Below are 16,060 nucleotides of genomic sequence, written 5' to 3' on the forward strand. Positions count from 1 at the left end.
GCAGACCGAGTTGCTAATAGCTGTGTCTAGGGAGGGAGCAATTTTTCCTTTTCATATGGGTGTTTAACCTTTTCAGCCTTCTTCTTGCTACAAATGAACACAAGCTCAGCATCTCCCCAGAAGTTCTAACCACCAGTGGGTCTTCAAAGTGGCAATTAATCATCAGGGATAAAATTTATGCTGGTGAGGGGTTTTTTCCTTTGTGAACCACAACTGACAGTCCTTTACTTACATTCTTCTACTATGTTTTGAGTAAACAATTGAACCAGAGAGTTTTTTCAACCCTATCAACTATGAAAGCAGGGAAACGTGTTCTAGAAACACAACCATGCAATGCAGCACTTTCCCACAGCCACTCTGCCTTGGTCTTATCACTCAGCAAGGGGCAGCACAAGGTGTCTCCCACTCTCCCCTGCTCTCCAGCCCATGTGGGCAAAGATAAGAAGAAAAGGCATTATTTTTAAAAGAAATGAAAAGGCTCTTGAAACACCAAAGCAATTGTCCAGGGAAGCAGCGTAATTGCAGGCTGGGCCAGCCACTGCCTACAGTGTCACCTTGGAGACCAGCAGGCAAACTCCAGGCCTCCCAAAAAAGGGGGGCCAAGGCAGCCGTGTGTGTAAACAGGTAAAACGAGATGGATAAGGAAGTTTTGCAGTGAGGCTGTGGCCCATTTTCACCTGAACTTGTTGCTTGAGCCTTGAAGCACAACACTATCCAAGCCTCCCAAACACCTTCCAGTCCTGAGTGGAAACCCCAGGTTCAGAAAAGCATTGCAGGTAAGGGATTTTTTTTTCCTGTTTATTACCTCACAGTAAGTTTCTCTGATCAGCCAAGAGTAGTTTCATCAATTTCAATTAAATCTAATTTTTAAATCTAATTTTTTAAAATCTAGTTTTTATTTAGATATATAAATACATATATGTATTTATAAATGTGTATGTATATATGCAAAAGAGCAATTGCAGTAATGTCCACCTGTCAGAAGGTTGAAGCTGGATGAAGCTGGTCACGATGGAGAGAGACATGGGAGGCTGCTGCAGAGGGGTCAGTGAGTCTGGGGAGCCAAATTTTTAAGGAGGTGTTTAGGCGGTTGTCAAATACTCCTGCAGTTTTTGTGCTTTTAATGATTCAATGAAATTATGAGAAGTAAACTAAATGTGTGCAATTGGTTTAGGCCACTTAATTTATTCTTAGATCCTGAGATCCTCTGCTCTGGGGTGGGTGGTATGCCACTCGTGTCTTTGGCCAGGGCTGTCAGAGCCTGGGCAATCCAGATGGGACTCTGCCTGTCCTACTGCAGTAGCTTTGAGGATTTTCATAGGAGGCTCTTGGGTGGGCTCAGCTGAAGGATAATATCTAAACAAATGTTGCAGAGCTTAGACTGGATCTGACTCTTTCCAGGTTTAATCCTCAGGCAGAGAGGAATGTAAAGGGATCTGGTTGCTGAACAGTCTAAAATTCTTCTGGAAAAATCCAATCCAAAATTTAAGGTTTTGTTTTTGTTAGGAATAAATGCAATCATTTCTGTTTGGCCTGCACAACACAACATCACCTATAGAAACAAACAATGCTGACAGCATGGGATAATTGTTCATAGCCTAGTCTGTTAAATAAAACAAACTCTCCAGTATTCAAAATTAAAATAAACACTTCTGGTTAATTTCACTGAGGGAGATATCTGATGGTCTTGGATGAGATACACAAATTAAAACCATTTGGAATTACTTTTATGACCTGTTCCTGTTTTATTAATGGTATTAAGATGTAACACATTTGTACACTATGCAGAGAATGGTTATACTCAACAAACCCTGACTGCATCTTTAATTACTTCACATTATCCAAAAAGGAGCAAGAGCAAAATGAAAGAGGAGGAAAGAGCATGTGAATTACAGTGATTCCTCCCTCCTTGCACTGATTTGGAATCTCTTTTCTTACAATATAGCCTAGGAAGGGTTCACCTCAAACTTAAGCCTGCAGCCAACAGAAACAGGAAAGTGATAGAAGTGTCACTATGGACCAGGCTTGCAAGTCGCAGGTTTTATATTTAACTGGTTTTCTGTATTTTCTGGATGTATAAAAAGGGTTCTCAAATGCTTACTGCCATGTGGCACAGGAAGCCAGGTCCTGTTTAAGAGGCTTTAGTGTGATGTGAAAACTCAACTACTTTGCAAACAGACTTTAATTGCTGAGTTTTGTATAGAAACTTGTTGTTGGTGATTTGTTAGTGAACATTACAGAGAATGCAGATTTGCAAAGAGCAGCAGAAATATTTATTATTAGTGGTTTTAACCATGATATCTGGGGGGAAAAGAAGTGGGAATATCTTTACCTATGATATTAGTGAGATTACTGGACTGCTCTGACCCATTTCAGAAGGAACATTGGGAAAAAATTGAGAAGTTCGAGAGCAACAGCAGAATTATCTGACATCTGGAAATTCATTTAGTACCAGGAGTCTTGAGCTATGCCTAATTACTAAGCGAAAATGAGTTTAAAAGGGACTTTCAAGTACTTACACCTGGACACATTTTAATAGGTAGCTCTTTAATCTTGTAAAAAGAGAGTAAACCAGCATCTAATATGGTGGAAATTCAGACTAGAAACTGCATATATTAAAAGTTATTCAAAGCTGGAACAACTTAGCCTAGAAATAGTGAGTTCTGAGGCAGAAATGCTTATAGATGTAGAAGCAAACTTTATTCTTACTGCAGAAATTACAGAGGATTGGCCAGTTTCAGTGGCTTTTATTGAGGTTCAAGAGATCATAACAGATAACAAATCAGATTATCCCTCCATATCCTCAATTCATGAGTATTACTGCAATGACTATTTGATGCACCTGGCAGTATTCTGGAAATTACTGATCCTGAAGCAAGGAGATGCCAGACTCTTTTCATGGTGTGTGTGTTTGTGTAGATTTTTGTAGTGTGCAGTAGAGATTAATTATGTCCTTGTTGGTCTCAGTATTTATAGAAATCCATAATTGACATAACAGCGTAGAGAGTATCACACTGCACAATGATACACTTGCATCATGTACTCTGTATGTAGATGTATTGTTGCTATATATTATATATAAGCAATAGTACATTATTATATAATGTAAATATAGTTTGCACTGTATTTCTGTAACCTCATTGTATTTTAAAGTCTTTCCAGCTAAACATTTCCCCTTTAAGGATAGGTCACTGTTTGTGAAAAACATTTTTGGCTGCTGATCTCACACAGCTGTGAGATCTTCCTGATCACTGGTTAATGAGTTCCCAGAAGAACTTCGCTTACTCTGTCTGAAGCAAAGGCCAAAATGCTCTATATTTTACTTCTCTAGACTCCTACATTAAGCTAGTACTGAAACCATTTGGGGAGTACAAAACCATTTTATTTTTCTGTTTTTCCAAGCCCAGCTGGAGTAATCTAAAGTGGCTATAAAATTCAGCATATTTGGCATTACCAGCAGCCATAGCCCATGCTCTGTAAACAGGAGTGGATGAACAGTTAAGATGAAATAGTTTAATTCCATTTTTCTTAGAAGTTTTGTCTGGTCATTTCAATTCACACTTTCGCACATGGAATCACAATGTGATTGGAAGTGTCGCATGCACTGACAGTGCCTCACACCGCTGCTCAGCTTCATCTCCCCATCCCAGCACGGCCTCAAGCAGAGCACCAGCTGCCCTCTGAGTCTAGAGCTCTGCTGTAACTTCTGTGACTCTTGTGCGCCCTTATCCTATGATGCTTGAAAGGCTGGAAAATATTTTGGGAGTCTTCATGGCCTGCTGCAGACCCATCAGCCAGCCTATGGAACAGCAGTCTTGGCACTGAGCATGTGCCCAGGATTCACTGTGGCCCTAAAATATCAGCATGAGCAGTCCCACTTTTCATAGCACTAGGCACAAATAATCCCTGTGGGAGAGGCAGTGGGTCTCTGCCAGCTTGGGCATGCTTCTCTTGGTGGTGCTGTTGCAGCACTGCAGAGTCACAAGCTGGTTTTCCCTATTTTTATTCCACTGTTTTCCTCTGAGAGAAGCTGGAAGGCTTTTGTTTCTGCATGTGAAATCCTGGGGTGCTAAATACTGTGGAAGTTTAAGGTATTAATTTGTTCTGCAGTTGTGTTAAAAAAGCAGTAGGTGTCATGTGTAGGTGACTGCTGCTGCTCAGACATACAATGGGAGAAATCTCTGCTCTGCAGAATCGGGACCTCAGTGGAACAAAAGGGAATCAGAGGCAAAGGTCCCCAGCCAGGAAAATTTTTGTCTTCCTGTGCTCAAATGACAGCTGCAAATTTGGCCAGGTGGAAGAGGCTTGGCCAGGATGCTGTGGACAGAGAGGGAGTCACACACTCCTGAGTGTATCCACCAGTTGTCATAGTGTTCTCACACTGTAGGCAGAAATTTTTACACACAGTTTCCTGTCTGCATCTGGATTAATCACAGGGTGGTTGGCTGAGCCCTCCTTTCATGGTCAGTGACCTATACTGGCAATTTCTCTTTCTGATAGAAGGCTATAAGGAAAAGGAAACAGAGGGTCAAAATGGGTCCTCATGAAAGAGCTGCAACCAGCAGTTTGCAAGTTAGGGATTTGGGATGCTTTGTATACTAAGGCAAGTTTCAGCACTGTGTCTGAATGTGAATCCACACCACATCAGTGTTTTGGTCTTCCAGATGGGCACAGCAAGGCATGACCGAGAGATGGCAATCAATGCAAAAAAAAGCCTGCCCACAATCACCAACCCTATAGAAAGGCTTCGCCTACACTGTTTAGCAAGGGGTTCTGCAGGCATCAAAGGACTTGGCAGGTGAGTAAGCAAGATGTCAAACCCATTATTCAGCCTAATAATTTTAGCAGCAAGAGGCTCACACCATAAATAGGGACCAAAACTTGAGTTTTCAAGCTTCTTGAGTTTTCTCATTTCAGTACAAATGCCACAACCCACAGAGCCTGCCACTGGGGCTTATTTTTTTGGGACACAGGACTAACCTGATCACCTTTTGAAGGATTGAAGACTGTGAATCCCTCATGAGAAAGTCCTTCCAGAACAACCCCTGCCAGAGAAAAGAAGGGAACATTAACCATATATCTCTCCTTGGAGTTTTCTAAAATTATCTTATCTTAAGTATTTCAGCACTGGAGATTTTAATTTTCCTTCCCTTTCGGGTATGATGCCCTTGTTGTAATGGTCTATTAGCTGTCTAGTTTAGGGGAGGCACCTAAAACCTTTTCGCAAGCATCCCATCCCTAGGAAACGGGTGTTGCATCACACCCTGAGATCCCTCCCAGACCCCATACACCACAAATGGATCCAGATGGTGACCAACTGGAACTCCATCTAAATTTGGAACTTCATCTAAATGTGCAGCTTGCAGGGGCAGAGGGCTATAATGAACAGGAATACCATGGCAGCCTTTCCCTCATTTAACTTGAGGCATGTAATACTCATACACCTTATCTAAACAAGTAATCTCTACTGCCAATAAGTGTAGGGGGTTTGTTGGTCAGGGTTTTTAATTTATTTCTTTTTTCCCCACCTCAGAACACAGAGCAAGGAGGAAATGCTATCTCAGTAAGGTGCCTCTCTACTCCAGTACTGTACTAACCACTGCAGCATTCTCCATGTTTTCCTATGCATTTTCCTCAAATTTCATGTTTTCTACAGAGCATTTAGGATTATTGATGGTAACAATAGCAGAACCCTTGATTTCAATGAGTTTCTGAGAGGACTGCGTAATTATGCTGTGATGATCAATAAAGAAGAAGCTCAAGAGCTTTTCCAGATATTTGATAAAGACGGCAGTGGCACAATTGATTTTGATGAATTTCTTGCTACACTGAGAGTAAGTCTGAGAATTTGCTGTTATTGCATTAAATGGATTAAAATATAGCAGAACAGAACAAAGTAGAACAGAATATTTGCAAATAAACAGTTGTGATTTTTTTCCAATTAATTGTGGCCTTGATTTAGATACTGAAATTCCTGAGCTGCAGTCTGGGTACCTGTGCAGTTCAACCCATCAATCTCACTTCTTTGTCAGCCATTTTATGATGCATCTCTTTATAACATGAACTTACTCAGGGGGTGCTTTCTCTATTCCACCACAGTGATTGATTTTGTCTGAAGTATCTTTGGTCTGCTGAAGCTTAAATAATTAAGACAGAAAATACCAGTACTTTGGATAATTAGTAATTTCTTCTTGGAAATATTTAAAATGGGCAGATCAGAAAAGTGTTCTAGGTAGTATTTTCTCTCTTATTGTCCATTTGCTATTGTATGGGTATACACTGAATTGTCTTAATCATATTGCTCTTTTGATGACATATTGCCCTTTCTAGCTCCTGGACAGTGTAAACTATCACCAGTATATTGTCCCATCTCCCTTGAAAGTTTTGCTACTAGCAACAACAAGTACTTGAATTTGGAACTGGGCAAGTAGTTGGCAAAAATAAAATTATTCTGTTAATATTTCTTTACAGCCTCCCATGTCCAATGCAAGAAAAGAGATTGTCATGCAGGCATTTCAGAAGTTGGACAAGACTGGAGATGGTGTCATAACAATTGAAGACTTACGCGGGATGTATAATGCAAAATATCATCCCAAATACCTAAATGGAGACTGGACAGAAGATCAAGTTTTTAGAGCCTTTCTGGATAGTTTTGATTCACCCTATGACAAAGATGGGAAGGTAAGTGAAGCACCTGATTGCAAGCCATGAAATCACCATCTGACTCAGAATTTGACTTAGGTTATTAAGTGGGGGAGTAATTGCAGTACCAAACATCCATTTGCATCACATATATATAGAAAAATCAAAGTAGATGCATAACCTGTGCACAACACTCCTGATACAGCTAGTTTGCACATTCTGAAGCAAAGGGGCTCTGTACAAGGGTGGTTGTGAGACTGCATTAAAGCTTGTAGCCTTAATAATCCAATTTCATAGATTACACTAAGTACATCTTCAGACTACCCCACAAAATTGCTGACTTTCATGATCCACATAAACTGGAGGATTTTTCACTTTTTAGGAGAATAAAGACTATGATCCAGTTCAAAAGCAGGCCCCCTGCTTTTTTAAATACTTTACAGTTAGTTCTTCTCCAGTGTAATTACTGAGACATTTGATTTGGAAATCAGTCCATAATAGGGACAGATTTATCTACAGAGAATTGGAGGGAAAATGGGGCTGGGACTACTGCCATGGGCGTGTACCCTGAGGAGCCATGAGCTAGGACAGAGCTGCGAGCCCTTCCTGCACTCTGGCTCAACTCTCTGGTTCAGGTGCAAAGTCTGGGCAACTTTTGTGATGGACTTCTTACACATCTGCTCTGCAACCATCTCTGAGCCAAACATGCTCTTTCCCCTTGTTATGCAGACTTTGGTCCAAACTTACATCTGTTGACCAGCTCAGAGCAATCCTGTATCTCTGTGGTTCACTTGGTGATATTCTCAATCTGAGCAGTTAATAATAACAAATGAGGCTGTAAGTTTTTAATCAGTGCTTTGTGGAATGTCTTTAACATTTCTCACTCTCCTGGGCTGCATTGCACTGGTAACTCTACCTGTCTAATGCTCCATCCAAATCCTTCACTTCCTTGTTCCCACCGATAAGGGTCTCTTTTGTGGTTTTATCTACTTTAGGCATGACTTTGCACTTAGTAGAGCTGAATTTCATGCCCTCTGCTGCAGTGTCATCCTCAGAGATACCAGCTCAGAGCCAGCTATGCCCTTCCACTTCCAGGGGTGACATCCAGCAAATTTCCAGCAAAATGTTCCTGCTTTATGTGCTGAGGTCATATATGAATGAACACATTAAATGAGTTCCCAAACTGATCCCTGATGATTTCAGTGCCTGGTTACTCTGAGCATCCACCTCTTGGTCAGCAATCCTGATATTAGCTCACTTGATTACTGTTTCTTCTGAGAAGAGACTGTAGCTTTCCCGAATCAGAAGACACTAATGATACTGAACACCTAAAATGTTTTTAGCAGAAATGCCTCAAGGTTGAGCATTTGCTAAAAAATGCTGTCTTCATGTGGTCTTGCTGGGTGCTTCTGAAACAGGCAGTTTTAGTGAGGCTTGTAATCATCTTGTGATGGTAGGACAGTCTGAAGTGGTCTCTTCTCCCTATTGTCATGCTAAGTTCTCAAACACACAATGCAATCAGAGCAGATACCATGGAATCACAGAATATGCTGAGTTAGAAGAAACCCATCAGGATCATCAGGTCCAACTCCTGGCCCTGCACAGCACACTCAGAAATCACATCCTGTGCCTGAGAGCATTCTCCAAACACTTCTTGACCTCTCTCAGGCTGGTGCTGTGAGCACTGCCCTGGGCACCCCATTCCAGTGCCCCACAACCATCTGGGGAAGAACCTTTTCCTGACATCCAGGCTAAACCTCCCCTGACACAACTTCAGGCCACTCCCTTGGGTCCTGTCACTGTCACCCCAGAGCAGAGATCAGTGGCTGCCCCTCCTCTTCCCCTCACGAGGGAGTTGTAGCTGCAGTGAGGTCTCACCTCAGTCTCCTCCAGGCTGAACAGACCAAGAGACCTCAGCCACTCCTCATACAGCTTCTCCTCCAGACCCTTCACCATCTTCCTGGCCCTCCTTTGGACACTCTCTAATAGCTAAATGTCTTTTTAATATTGTTTTGTATTTTTCAAATTTTTCTTTGTTTATTCAAAGAATAACCTACACAATTCAAAAGTTAAGACATCACAAGAGACCTGCACAGTTTTTCTCTTGGTTAATTTGATTTTTTTTAATTGTAATTTTTAAACCTCAAAATAGCCATGAAAGCTATTTAAAACTCTTAAATATTTGAAAGAATATTTGCTTCATTAAGGGAAACTTGTTTAGAGCAATGATATTTTCTCTCTAGGGGTGGATGTAAAGTTCCAAGCTGTCTCTCAATTGCATCAGAAACCTCACCCACTTTATTAATAATTATGCAAAGAACCAGATTATAGCATCCCTGGAAAAAAGTACATTAAAAATTTGTCTTCTTAGGCAGCAGTGATTTTAACTTCAGTTGCTGGTAAGGTTAGTTAAACTTCACGTTTCATCTCCATCCAAGTGTTGTGGAGGACAAGAGCTCTTGTTTCTAGCAAAGTGAAGTATAAATGTCTTAATTTCTCCTGTTGGATTCCTTTTTGTTAGCCACAACATGAAATAGCAGATGTTCAGTTTCATTAAAGGTTCTTCTCAATGTGTTGTTTTGACTTACAGCATTAAATAAAAGCAAAGGCTCATTTTCCTATTCTTATTTTCTCTATCTCAGGTCACAAAAGAAGAATTCATGAACTACTATGCTGGAGTCAGTGCTTCAATAGACACAGATGTCTACTTTATCATCATGATGAAGAATGCTTGGAAACTCTAATCATATAGTTAAAGAGGCAAGACTCCTCTTCCACCTTTTATAGGTACCTCTGATAAAGTTATGCACAACAACACCCTCCTGTTCCATAACAACAGTTTCCAGTAACTGTACCAATTACTTTCAATCTGCAGAATTAATTCCCAGATGCTTTGGTCATCTCAGCCTCAGGGGATCAGAGCAGAGAGTAGATCTGGCATTTGGCCACCCCACACATCTGTCCTTTTTCTCTTTCCATCCCTGGCATGTCTTTTCTTTTCTGAGATGAGCTGTTCTTTTATTTTCTGGTATCTGCAGTAGGTTGCTGTGGCTCCTGAACATCCCCTTTACAATGTTAGATACAGCTCTGCTTTGCAGAGGATGGAAGAGGTGGCATTCTGGTTTAGGGCAAATTTGGGAGAAAACCTCCAAAGGGGGCCCCTCCAGAAAGCAAACCCATATAGCCTCTCCCCCTGTTGTCATTATAGTGCAAGAGTTCTACTATCATTACATTGCAAGGGTTCCATATTGCTAGAATTTCATACCTCCTTGATGTTTCTTGTAGGCAGCTCCTCTAGGCACTGACTCTTCCTTGTCCTCACAGTAGCCAACTGACTCCAGTTCCCCCCAACCAACCAATCCACTCTTTTATAACACTCTTCTTATTGGCTACAGCTGTGGCCTGTTAAAATCAGGCCTGTTCCTAATATTTAATAATTAACCCAGCTGCATCAACTCTTTAGGGGGTAAGATTACTTTCCACACCACCTTCATCTACCTATATTCCACCCCCCTAGATCCCCCCAACTGGTTCGGGAAGGATTCCTCAGAGAGAAGTGGAAAGAACCTGTTTGTTTAACAGGCAAAGCACCCCCCAGCAGACAAAATGAACAATACTGGATGACAAAACTCTTTCATCACTCTGAAAAAGATGACAAATTCAGAAAGTCTCTCCTGGGAGTGGTCGCTCTGTTATCAGTCCCTCCGGCGCTGGGGCAGCTGCTGCCCAGAGTAGGCCCCGCTAGGCCACAAGGTGCAAACTCTTGGTGTTTCCCAGGTCTCAGTCCAGAGCAGGTTCGAGGGGTTCTAAAAAAGGGAATGGAAAAACAGTCCAGGGAAAAATTCAGCCTACTTAGCTAAACTAACTAATGAGCAGAAGCAAAAGCAAGAGCAAAGCAAGAGCAAAAGCAGGAACAAGAACAAAGCAAAAGCAAGAGCAAAAAGCCAAAGCTGCCCTATGTACTGCCCCATCTGTGTCCCCTGACTTTGGGGAGAGAGAGAGTGATAACAAAACAAAACTTCACTTTTCAGAGCCAGTCTTGAAGGCACAGAATATAATATCCAGCATAAACAGAACAATGACTGGGGATACAAGCATCATAACATCACCCTAGGACAGAATATTTTGATGGAAATCAAAATATTCTGAAGTGTGGTGGTCTTGCACAGGCTGTTATAAATGGAAGGAAGTCTGTCCCAAGAGGGTCATGCAGACCTTTTCACCTGTGGCACTGCAGTATCTCTTGGCTTTGTGGGTCTCACTGGTGTGATAGAGCAGCTGCTGGTCTTGCTGCTGGGAGCATGTGAGTTCCCAGTACTGGGAGGCTGGAGGGGCAGTCAAAGACAGGGAGACATGAACCAGGAAAAATGCAAAATGCTTTTTAAAGCCCTGTTTTTTATCCTGGCTCAGGATCATTTTGATTATGAGATCATTTTACTTCTATTTTTCTTCAAAGGGGATATATGTGTTACAGTATTCTCTCTGTTCCTGGGATGTTTGCTGACCTGGTAGCTGTTGCCTGTACAGACCTACACTGAAAGTTGTTTACTACTTATTTGTATTTGCAATGACCAAGATATGACTTCAGAGAGTTTTCCAAAAATGAAGAACTCATAACTTTCTTATCTTGTTGTCTTCTGTTTCTGATGCTGAATAAAGACTGGGAACCTACCCTTCGTGTCACATCAGTAAGGCTGTCTCAGTTCATCTTTTGTCCTTTGTCCATACAGATAGGGCAGAAATGGTACACAAAGGAAACTGTAAAAAAAATCCTAAAAAAACTCCTAGTGCGTGAGTATATGGTGTCTTAATTTTTCCTGCTTTGATACCTTTTTCTTTTTTCCTCTACTTTCTGCTCCTCTCTCATCATTTTGCTGCTCTCCCAGACTGAGAAGCTGCTAGTGTAGCAGAGAGTAAATGCATTGTGCATCGCAGCATTTGCTCCATTGAAAGCTGGCAGCCAGCTAAAAGCAGTACAGGATTATAGAATGGACTTCAAAACAGCCTTTGTCATGAAGCTGCAGCTCTTAGCCTGGGTTGCTAACAGTTCAAACACTGAAGTCCTGAATGCTTGCTGCACTGATCCTCTGCAAGCCCTATTTTTCTTTTGTCCTGCAGTGATCTCAGTATGACCAAAGCTGCTTGCAATTCCTTAGTGAAGGTTGTGCAAGCTCTATTGGTTTCTTGACCAGTAAGACTCTGGAAACTTGTATGGCTGACACTGGAAAATGGTGGAGAAAATCTCTTTATAATTGCCAGCCATCAAAAGAGGAGCCTTTACTTACTGTAATGCTACTGAAGTGCCAATATATATGAAAAACAAACTTACTATCAAATAGGGGCTGTACGTGGTCTGGCAGCTTGAATAGAATCCATTAACTTCTCTTTGATTAATTGATTTCACAACATGGTGTCATGCTATCTCTCTTCTCTTTAAAACAGAAATAAAGTGATGTGGATGGATTGTGGGAATCACAAAATGAAAGAAACATTTCCTTTTAACTTGCTATCTCATGTCTTTAGAGCCTGCAGTGATCTGACAGGCTGATATTTGTTCAAGGGGAAGTAGCAGTTTTAATTTGAGTAACTGCAGCCAGTTTGTCTTTGGTACTAATACCTTCCAATTTTATTTAATCCCAAACCAATAAAAATTTTCAGAAGGGAGGATTGGTAGTGAAAGCAACTGTACTTTTTGGGAACCAGTGGAGGTTTTGTCACTAGGTTCTGGGAGCCTTAGCTTCCCAGAGCCTGTGGCAGCTGGGAAAAATCCTGTGCTTCAGGACAAGATTTCTACACTGAGCTGGACTAATGGGGTTTGTGGGGGAACTTGAAGGATGTGATCCAGGAAAACTAAAGCCCCCTCACCTCACCAGGGTGGTGTATCCCTGATGCTTTCGGAACAGTTCCCAGCTCAGGTCTGCCTGCGTGCGGACCTCATTGCTCACTGGATATGTTTCCTGAGAGCGTGGTTCCCAGCAGAGTCACTTCAACATTTGTACAGAACCATGTTTCCAAGGGCTGGTTTCATGTGCTTTGGAAATCAGGAGCAAAGTTTCTTTTCACTTCTGTGGGAACAGAGTTGCTCTTAGAGCAGTCTGAATAACAGCTGGTAACTTCAGAAAAGGTATAGTGCTTGCAGAGGAAAAAAAATCTGGGAACACAAAACCAATGATTTTTCACTAGTAATCAGACACTGTAGAACTCAAATTGGAATCTGTCCTGTACGAAATGTAGTTTGATTAATATATGTGCAAATTAATGGAACAAACACTGACATTAGTTGCTAGATAGTAAAATCTCTACTGGGGAACGTGCAGCCATAATGGCACACTGGACACACACACATTGGTTGTGCAGAGGAAGTACTTTTCAGGGATTAAAGGAAAGTTAAAGGGATTTGAACCAGACAAGAGGGATATTCAAGACTAGCAACAAGCGCCCAGAGCCTTCCTTCAGCACTTCTCTCTCCCCCTCTGTGATCTGGGAGACCCAAAAATGAAGATGAAAGGCCCCTGTTCAGCTGCAGCTGCAGTGTGCTGGTTACAGACCCAGCAGATGCAGGAGATAAGTGGTGATGCTGTCCTGCCAGCCTGTGGCTTCACAGCACATGCAGCAGATTTTGTGAGATAGGTGGCAATGCACACCATTGTATCTGGTGCTAGCATCAAGATGGGAGATCTTGGTCGGTGCTTCATGTTCTATTTCTTCATTCTGATTGTGCAACAGCTGCTGAACAGGATGGCACAAACCACAGGAACATCTGATTCTGCAGGGCAGGGGGGCAGTCCCAGAGGTGGAGGTTTGGCCTGCATCTTGAGTTTCAGCCTGCTGCCTGGCACACTTATTCTGTCCTGTCAGGAATAAGGTCTACACTGCTCAACAGCCTGCACTGAAGTTTGCTCCAAAAATGTTGGTAGAGCCCTGCAGGAACAAGAGAAAAGGCCCCTATAACTCTTCCAGAACACTACCCCCACTTCTTGCCTCTGTATGAGCCATCAGAGCACCTCAGTGACACCACCCCACTACCCCAAAAGAGCACCAGCTATGGGAAAAAGGATGAGTGGGACAGCCTTTTCTTCTGGTGTATTCTTCTTGGAAAGATGGCACTTCAGCTGCTTCCTTTGCTACATTTCATTCTGGCCTCCCTGTGCTCTTTGTGGTTCATGTTTCTGTCTGTGAGAGGAAATTTTTTTGGCTTTTGTGGAAAAAAAAAAAAACCCAGAATTTTTTTTTTTTAATACTTTCTCCTGCAGAACAAAATTCTGATTCAAGCACCTGAGTTTAATGCAAGCCCCACTCTCTGCCATATATTCTTGAAACTAGACCACAGGAGATTTTCAGTGATCTGATTCATTCTGCTGCTCTTGTGACACAAAGCTATCTTGGCAGAGGCAGATGGCAGCAGCAGAAGTCTTGCAGATGAAATCACCTGTGCATGCTGTATGAAAGCCAGCTTGCCTTTATGTAATTCCTTGCACACAGTGCTACCTCAAACCTCTGCAGCCGTGTGGGCAGAGCACGGCTTTGCCATCACAGAGCTGTCACTGGCAGAAGGAGCAAGACCAATGATTTTCCTGATTTTTGTCTTGCATCTCCCATCCTCCACACTGGAAGCAGCAGCAGCAGCAGCAGCAGCAGCAGCAGCAGCAGCAGCAGCAGCACACTGAGGTTTCCCAGTAAAGAGGTAATGCCAAGGGCAACCTGGCACTGCCAGCAGCTGCTACTGTCCATTGTCACTGTGATTACAGCTCATCCTGTTTCTTTAGCTTTCCCCCCTTGTAGGGTGAGCAAGAAACCAGGATTCCCAGTAGCCAGTGCTTAACACCAAGCCCTCAGGTGGCTGAAAGCTGCCCCTCTGTTTGCAGCAGCCCCTGGCCATACGGGTGTGCCTCAGCAGAGCCTGAAACCCCTGTGGTTTTAAAGAGAGCTTGGTTTTGGCTCTAGCACCTCTTCCATGCTCATGCCTGGAGGTTTGCAGCCACCCCAGGTACAGCAGCCTCAGCTCCACAAAAACATGGACCCAGGCTTCCCCCCAGCTCAAGCACTGCTGCTGATCCCAACTGGAGCTGCAGCTGCAGACTGGGGACAGGATCCAGCCTTTGTTGAATATCTTGGAAAGAAAGGAAGCGCAAGGTTTTGTGGAAGTTGAATCAAGTCTGGTTTTCTGTGGAAAAGCAGAGATTGTGGTAAAAGGTGGGAAGTGTTTATTTTCCTGAGATAAATTCTGTTCCTTTTTTCATTTAAAACATGGTGGGGTTTTTTGGTTAGGTTTTTGGGGGTTTTTTGGTTTGTTTTTTTTTTTTTGCTGTTGGTTGGGATTTTTTAGTTTCAAAAGGTGGCATGGTTTTTTTCAGCTTATGTACATTTTCTGGAAAAACAATTGTCAGACTCTGTTGGAGAAGCTCCAACTTTGTGGCATAGATTTATTCCTTTAGGCGTTTTCATCAATGCATTTCTGCTTTGTGTCTCATTTTTTCTGTTGCTTGACAAAACTTTGGGGCTTCTTATATTCATTCACTGATGGTCCTGATGTTGGACTAATCTAATTTTGCTATGACATGTAAGTTATGCCATCAATATTTAACAGTAACTGGAAAAACTATTTTTTTTTTTTTTAGCCCAAAGCAGCAGCAGCTCTATTTCCTAGTGAAAGAATCTCAATCCATTGGTCTTAGTGTCATTCAGCTAAATTCTGTGTTGGAGCTTGCTGCAGCAATACATGTAAAAATCTGACTTCCCTGGAAGATGCAAAAGAAGTTTTGCAAAATATAGAGTCCATTGAGCCACAATATACAGCCATCACCCTTGTAAACACTGGTTTTCTCATTCTTAGGTAACAAAAAATGAATTTCTGAGTTACTGCTATGGAGTTAGTTCTTCTGTGGACACTGCTGCCTACTTCATTTTAAAGATGAAGAAATCCTGGAAACTGTCTTTTGCTTTTATTTGTCCAAACTTCATTAGGGCCATAGACTACAAATAAGTGAAATATTGCTTAGTTTGTTGTGGGGTTGATTTTTCCCCCAGGTCCGATCTGAGCAACGCTTTTGGAGCTGCACGATGTGATGGCACCAGCGGCGTCCAAGGGCTGGGCTCTGACACGCTTTGTGTTTCAGCAGGTGGCGCTTAGAAGCCAAGGAAAAGCCATCCTGGCTGAAACCCGGAGCTGCCGCGTGAGCGAGGGATTATAGAGTCGGTATAATTTAGCAATTGCATTTTCTGGCATTATCAGTTGTTTTCTTGTGTGGCTGTGCATTAGATTTGTTTTGCCAATGCTCTGTGACACACAGAAGTGTTAATTTGGGTGGCTTCGTGATCACAGTAATAAGGAGGTGTTTGACTCTACAATAATTCCTCACAGAGGTGGTAAGTCTTCTTTATATCACGATTTATCTGTTTTTAAGTGATCGCTTCAGAA

General features: G+C 42.2%; 1 protein-coding gene across 1 annotated transcript; it reads left to right on the forward strand.

Moving 5' to 3' along the window:
* The first annotated feature begins 377 nt into the window (after nt 1–377).
* On the forward strand, nt 378–11,330 carry CAPSL (calcyphosine like). Its single transcript, XM_054652596.2, has 5 exons — nt 378–776; nt 4,665–4,798; nt 5,657–5,834; nt 6,472–6,681; nt 9,285–11,330. Exons 2-5 carry the CDS (start codon nt 4,665–4,667, stop codon nt 9,384–9,386), a joined length of 624 nt encoding a protein of 207 aa, XP_054508571.2. The 5' UTR covers nt 378–776; the 3' UTR covers nt 9,387–11,330.
* The last annotated feature ends 4,730 nt before the right edge of the window (nt 11,331–16,060 follow it).

The sequence above is a fragment of the Agelaius phoeniceus genome, chromosome Z (genome assembly GCF_051311805.1).
Source record: "Agelaius phoeniceus isolate bAgePho1 chromosome Z, bAgePho1.hap1, whole genome shotgun sequence".
Lineage (NCBI taxonomy): Eukaryota > Metazoa > Chordata > Aves > Passeriformes > Icteridae > Agelaius > Agelaius phoeniceus.

Coding starts and splice junctions, on each gene's coding strand:
- CAPSL (XM_054652596.2), top strand. CDS start 4,665: ATGGGCACAGCAAGGCATGACCGAGAGATGGCAATCAATGCAAAAAAA. Junction 4,799..5,656: donor GGCATCAAAGGACTTGGCAG/GTGAGTAAGCAA, acceptor TGTTTTCTACAG/AGCATTTAGGATTATTGATG. Junction 5,835..6,471: donor AATTTCTTGCTACACTGAGA/GTAAGTCTGAGA, acceptor ATTTCTTTACAG/CCTCCCATGTCCAATGCAAG.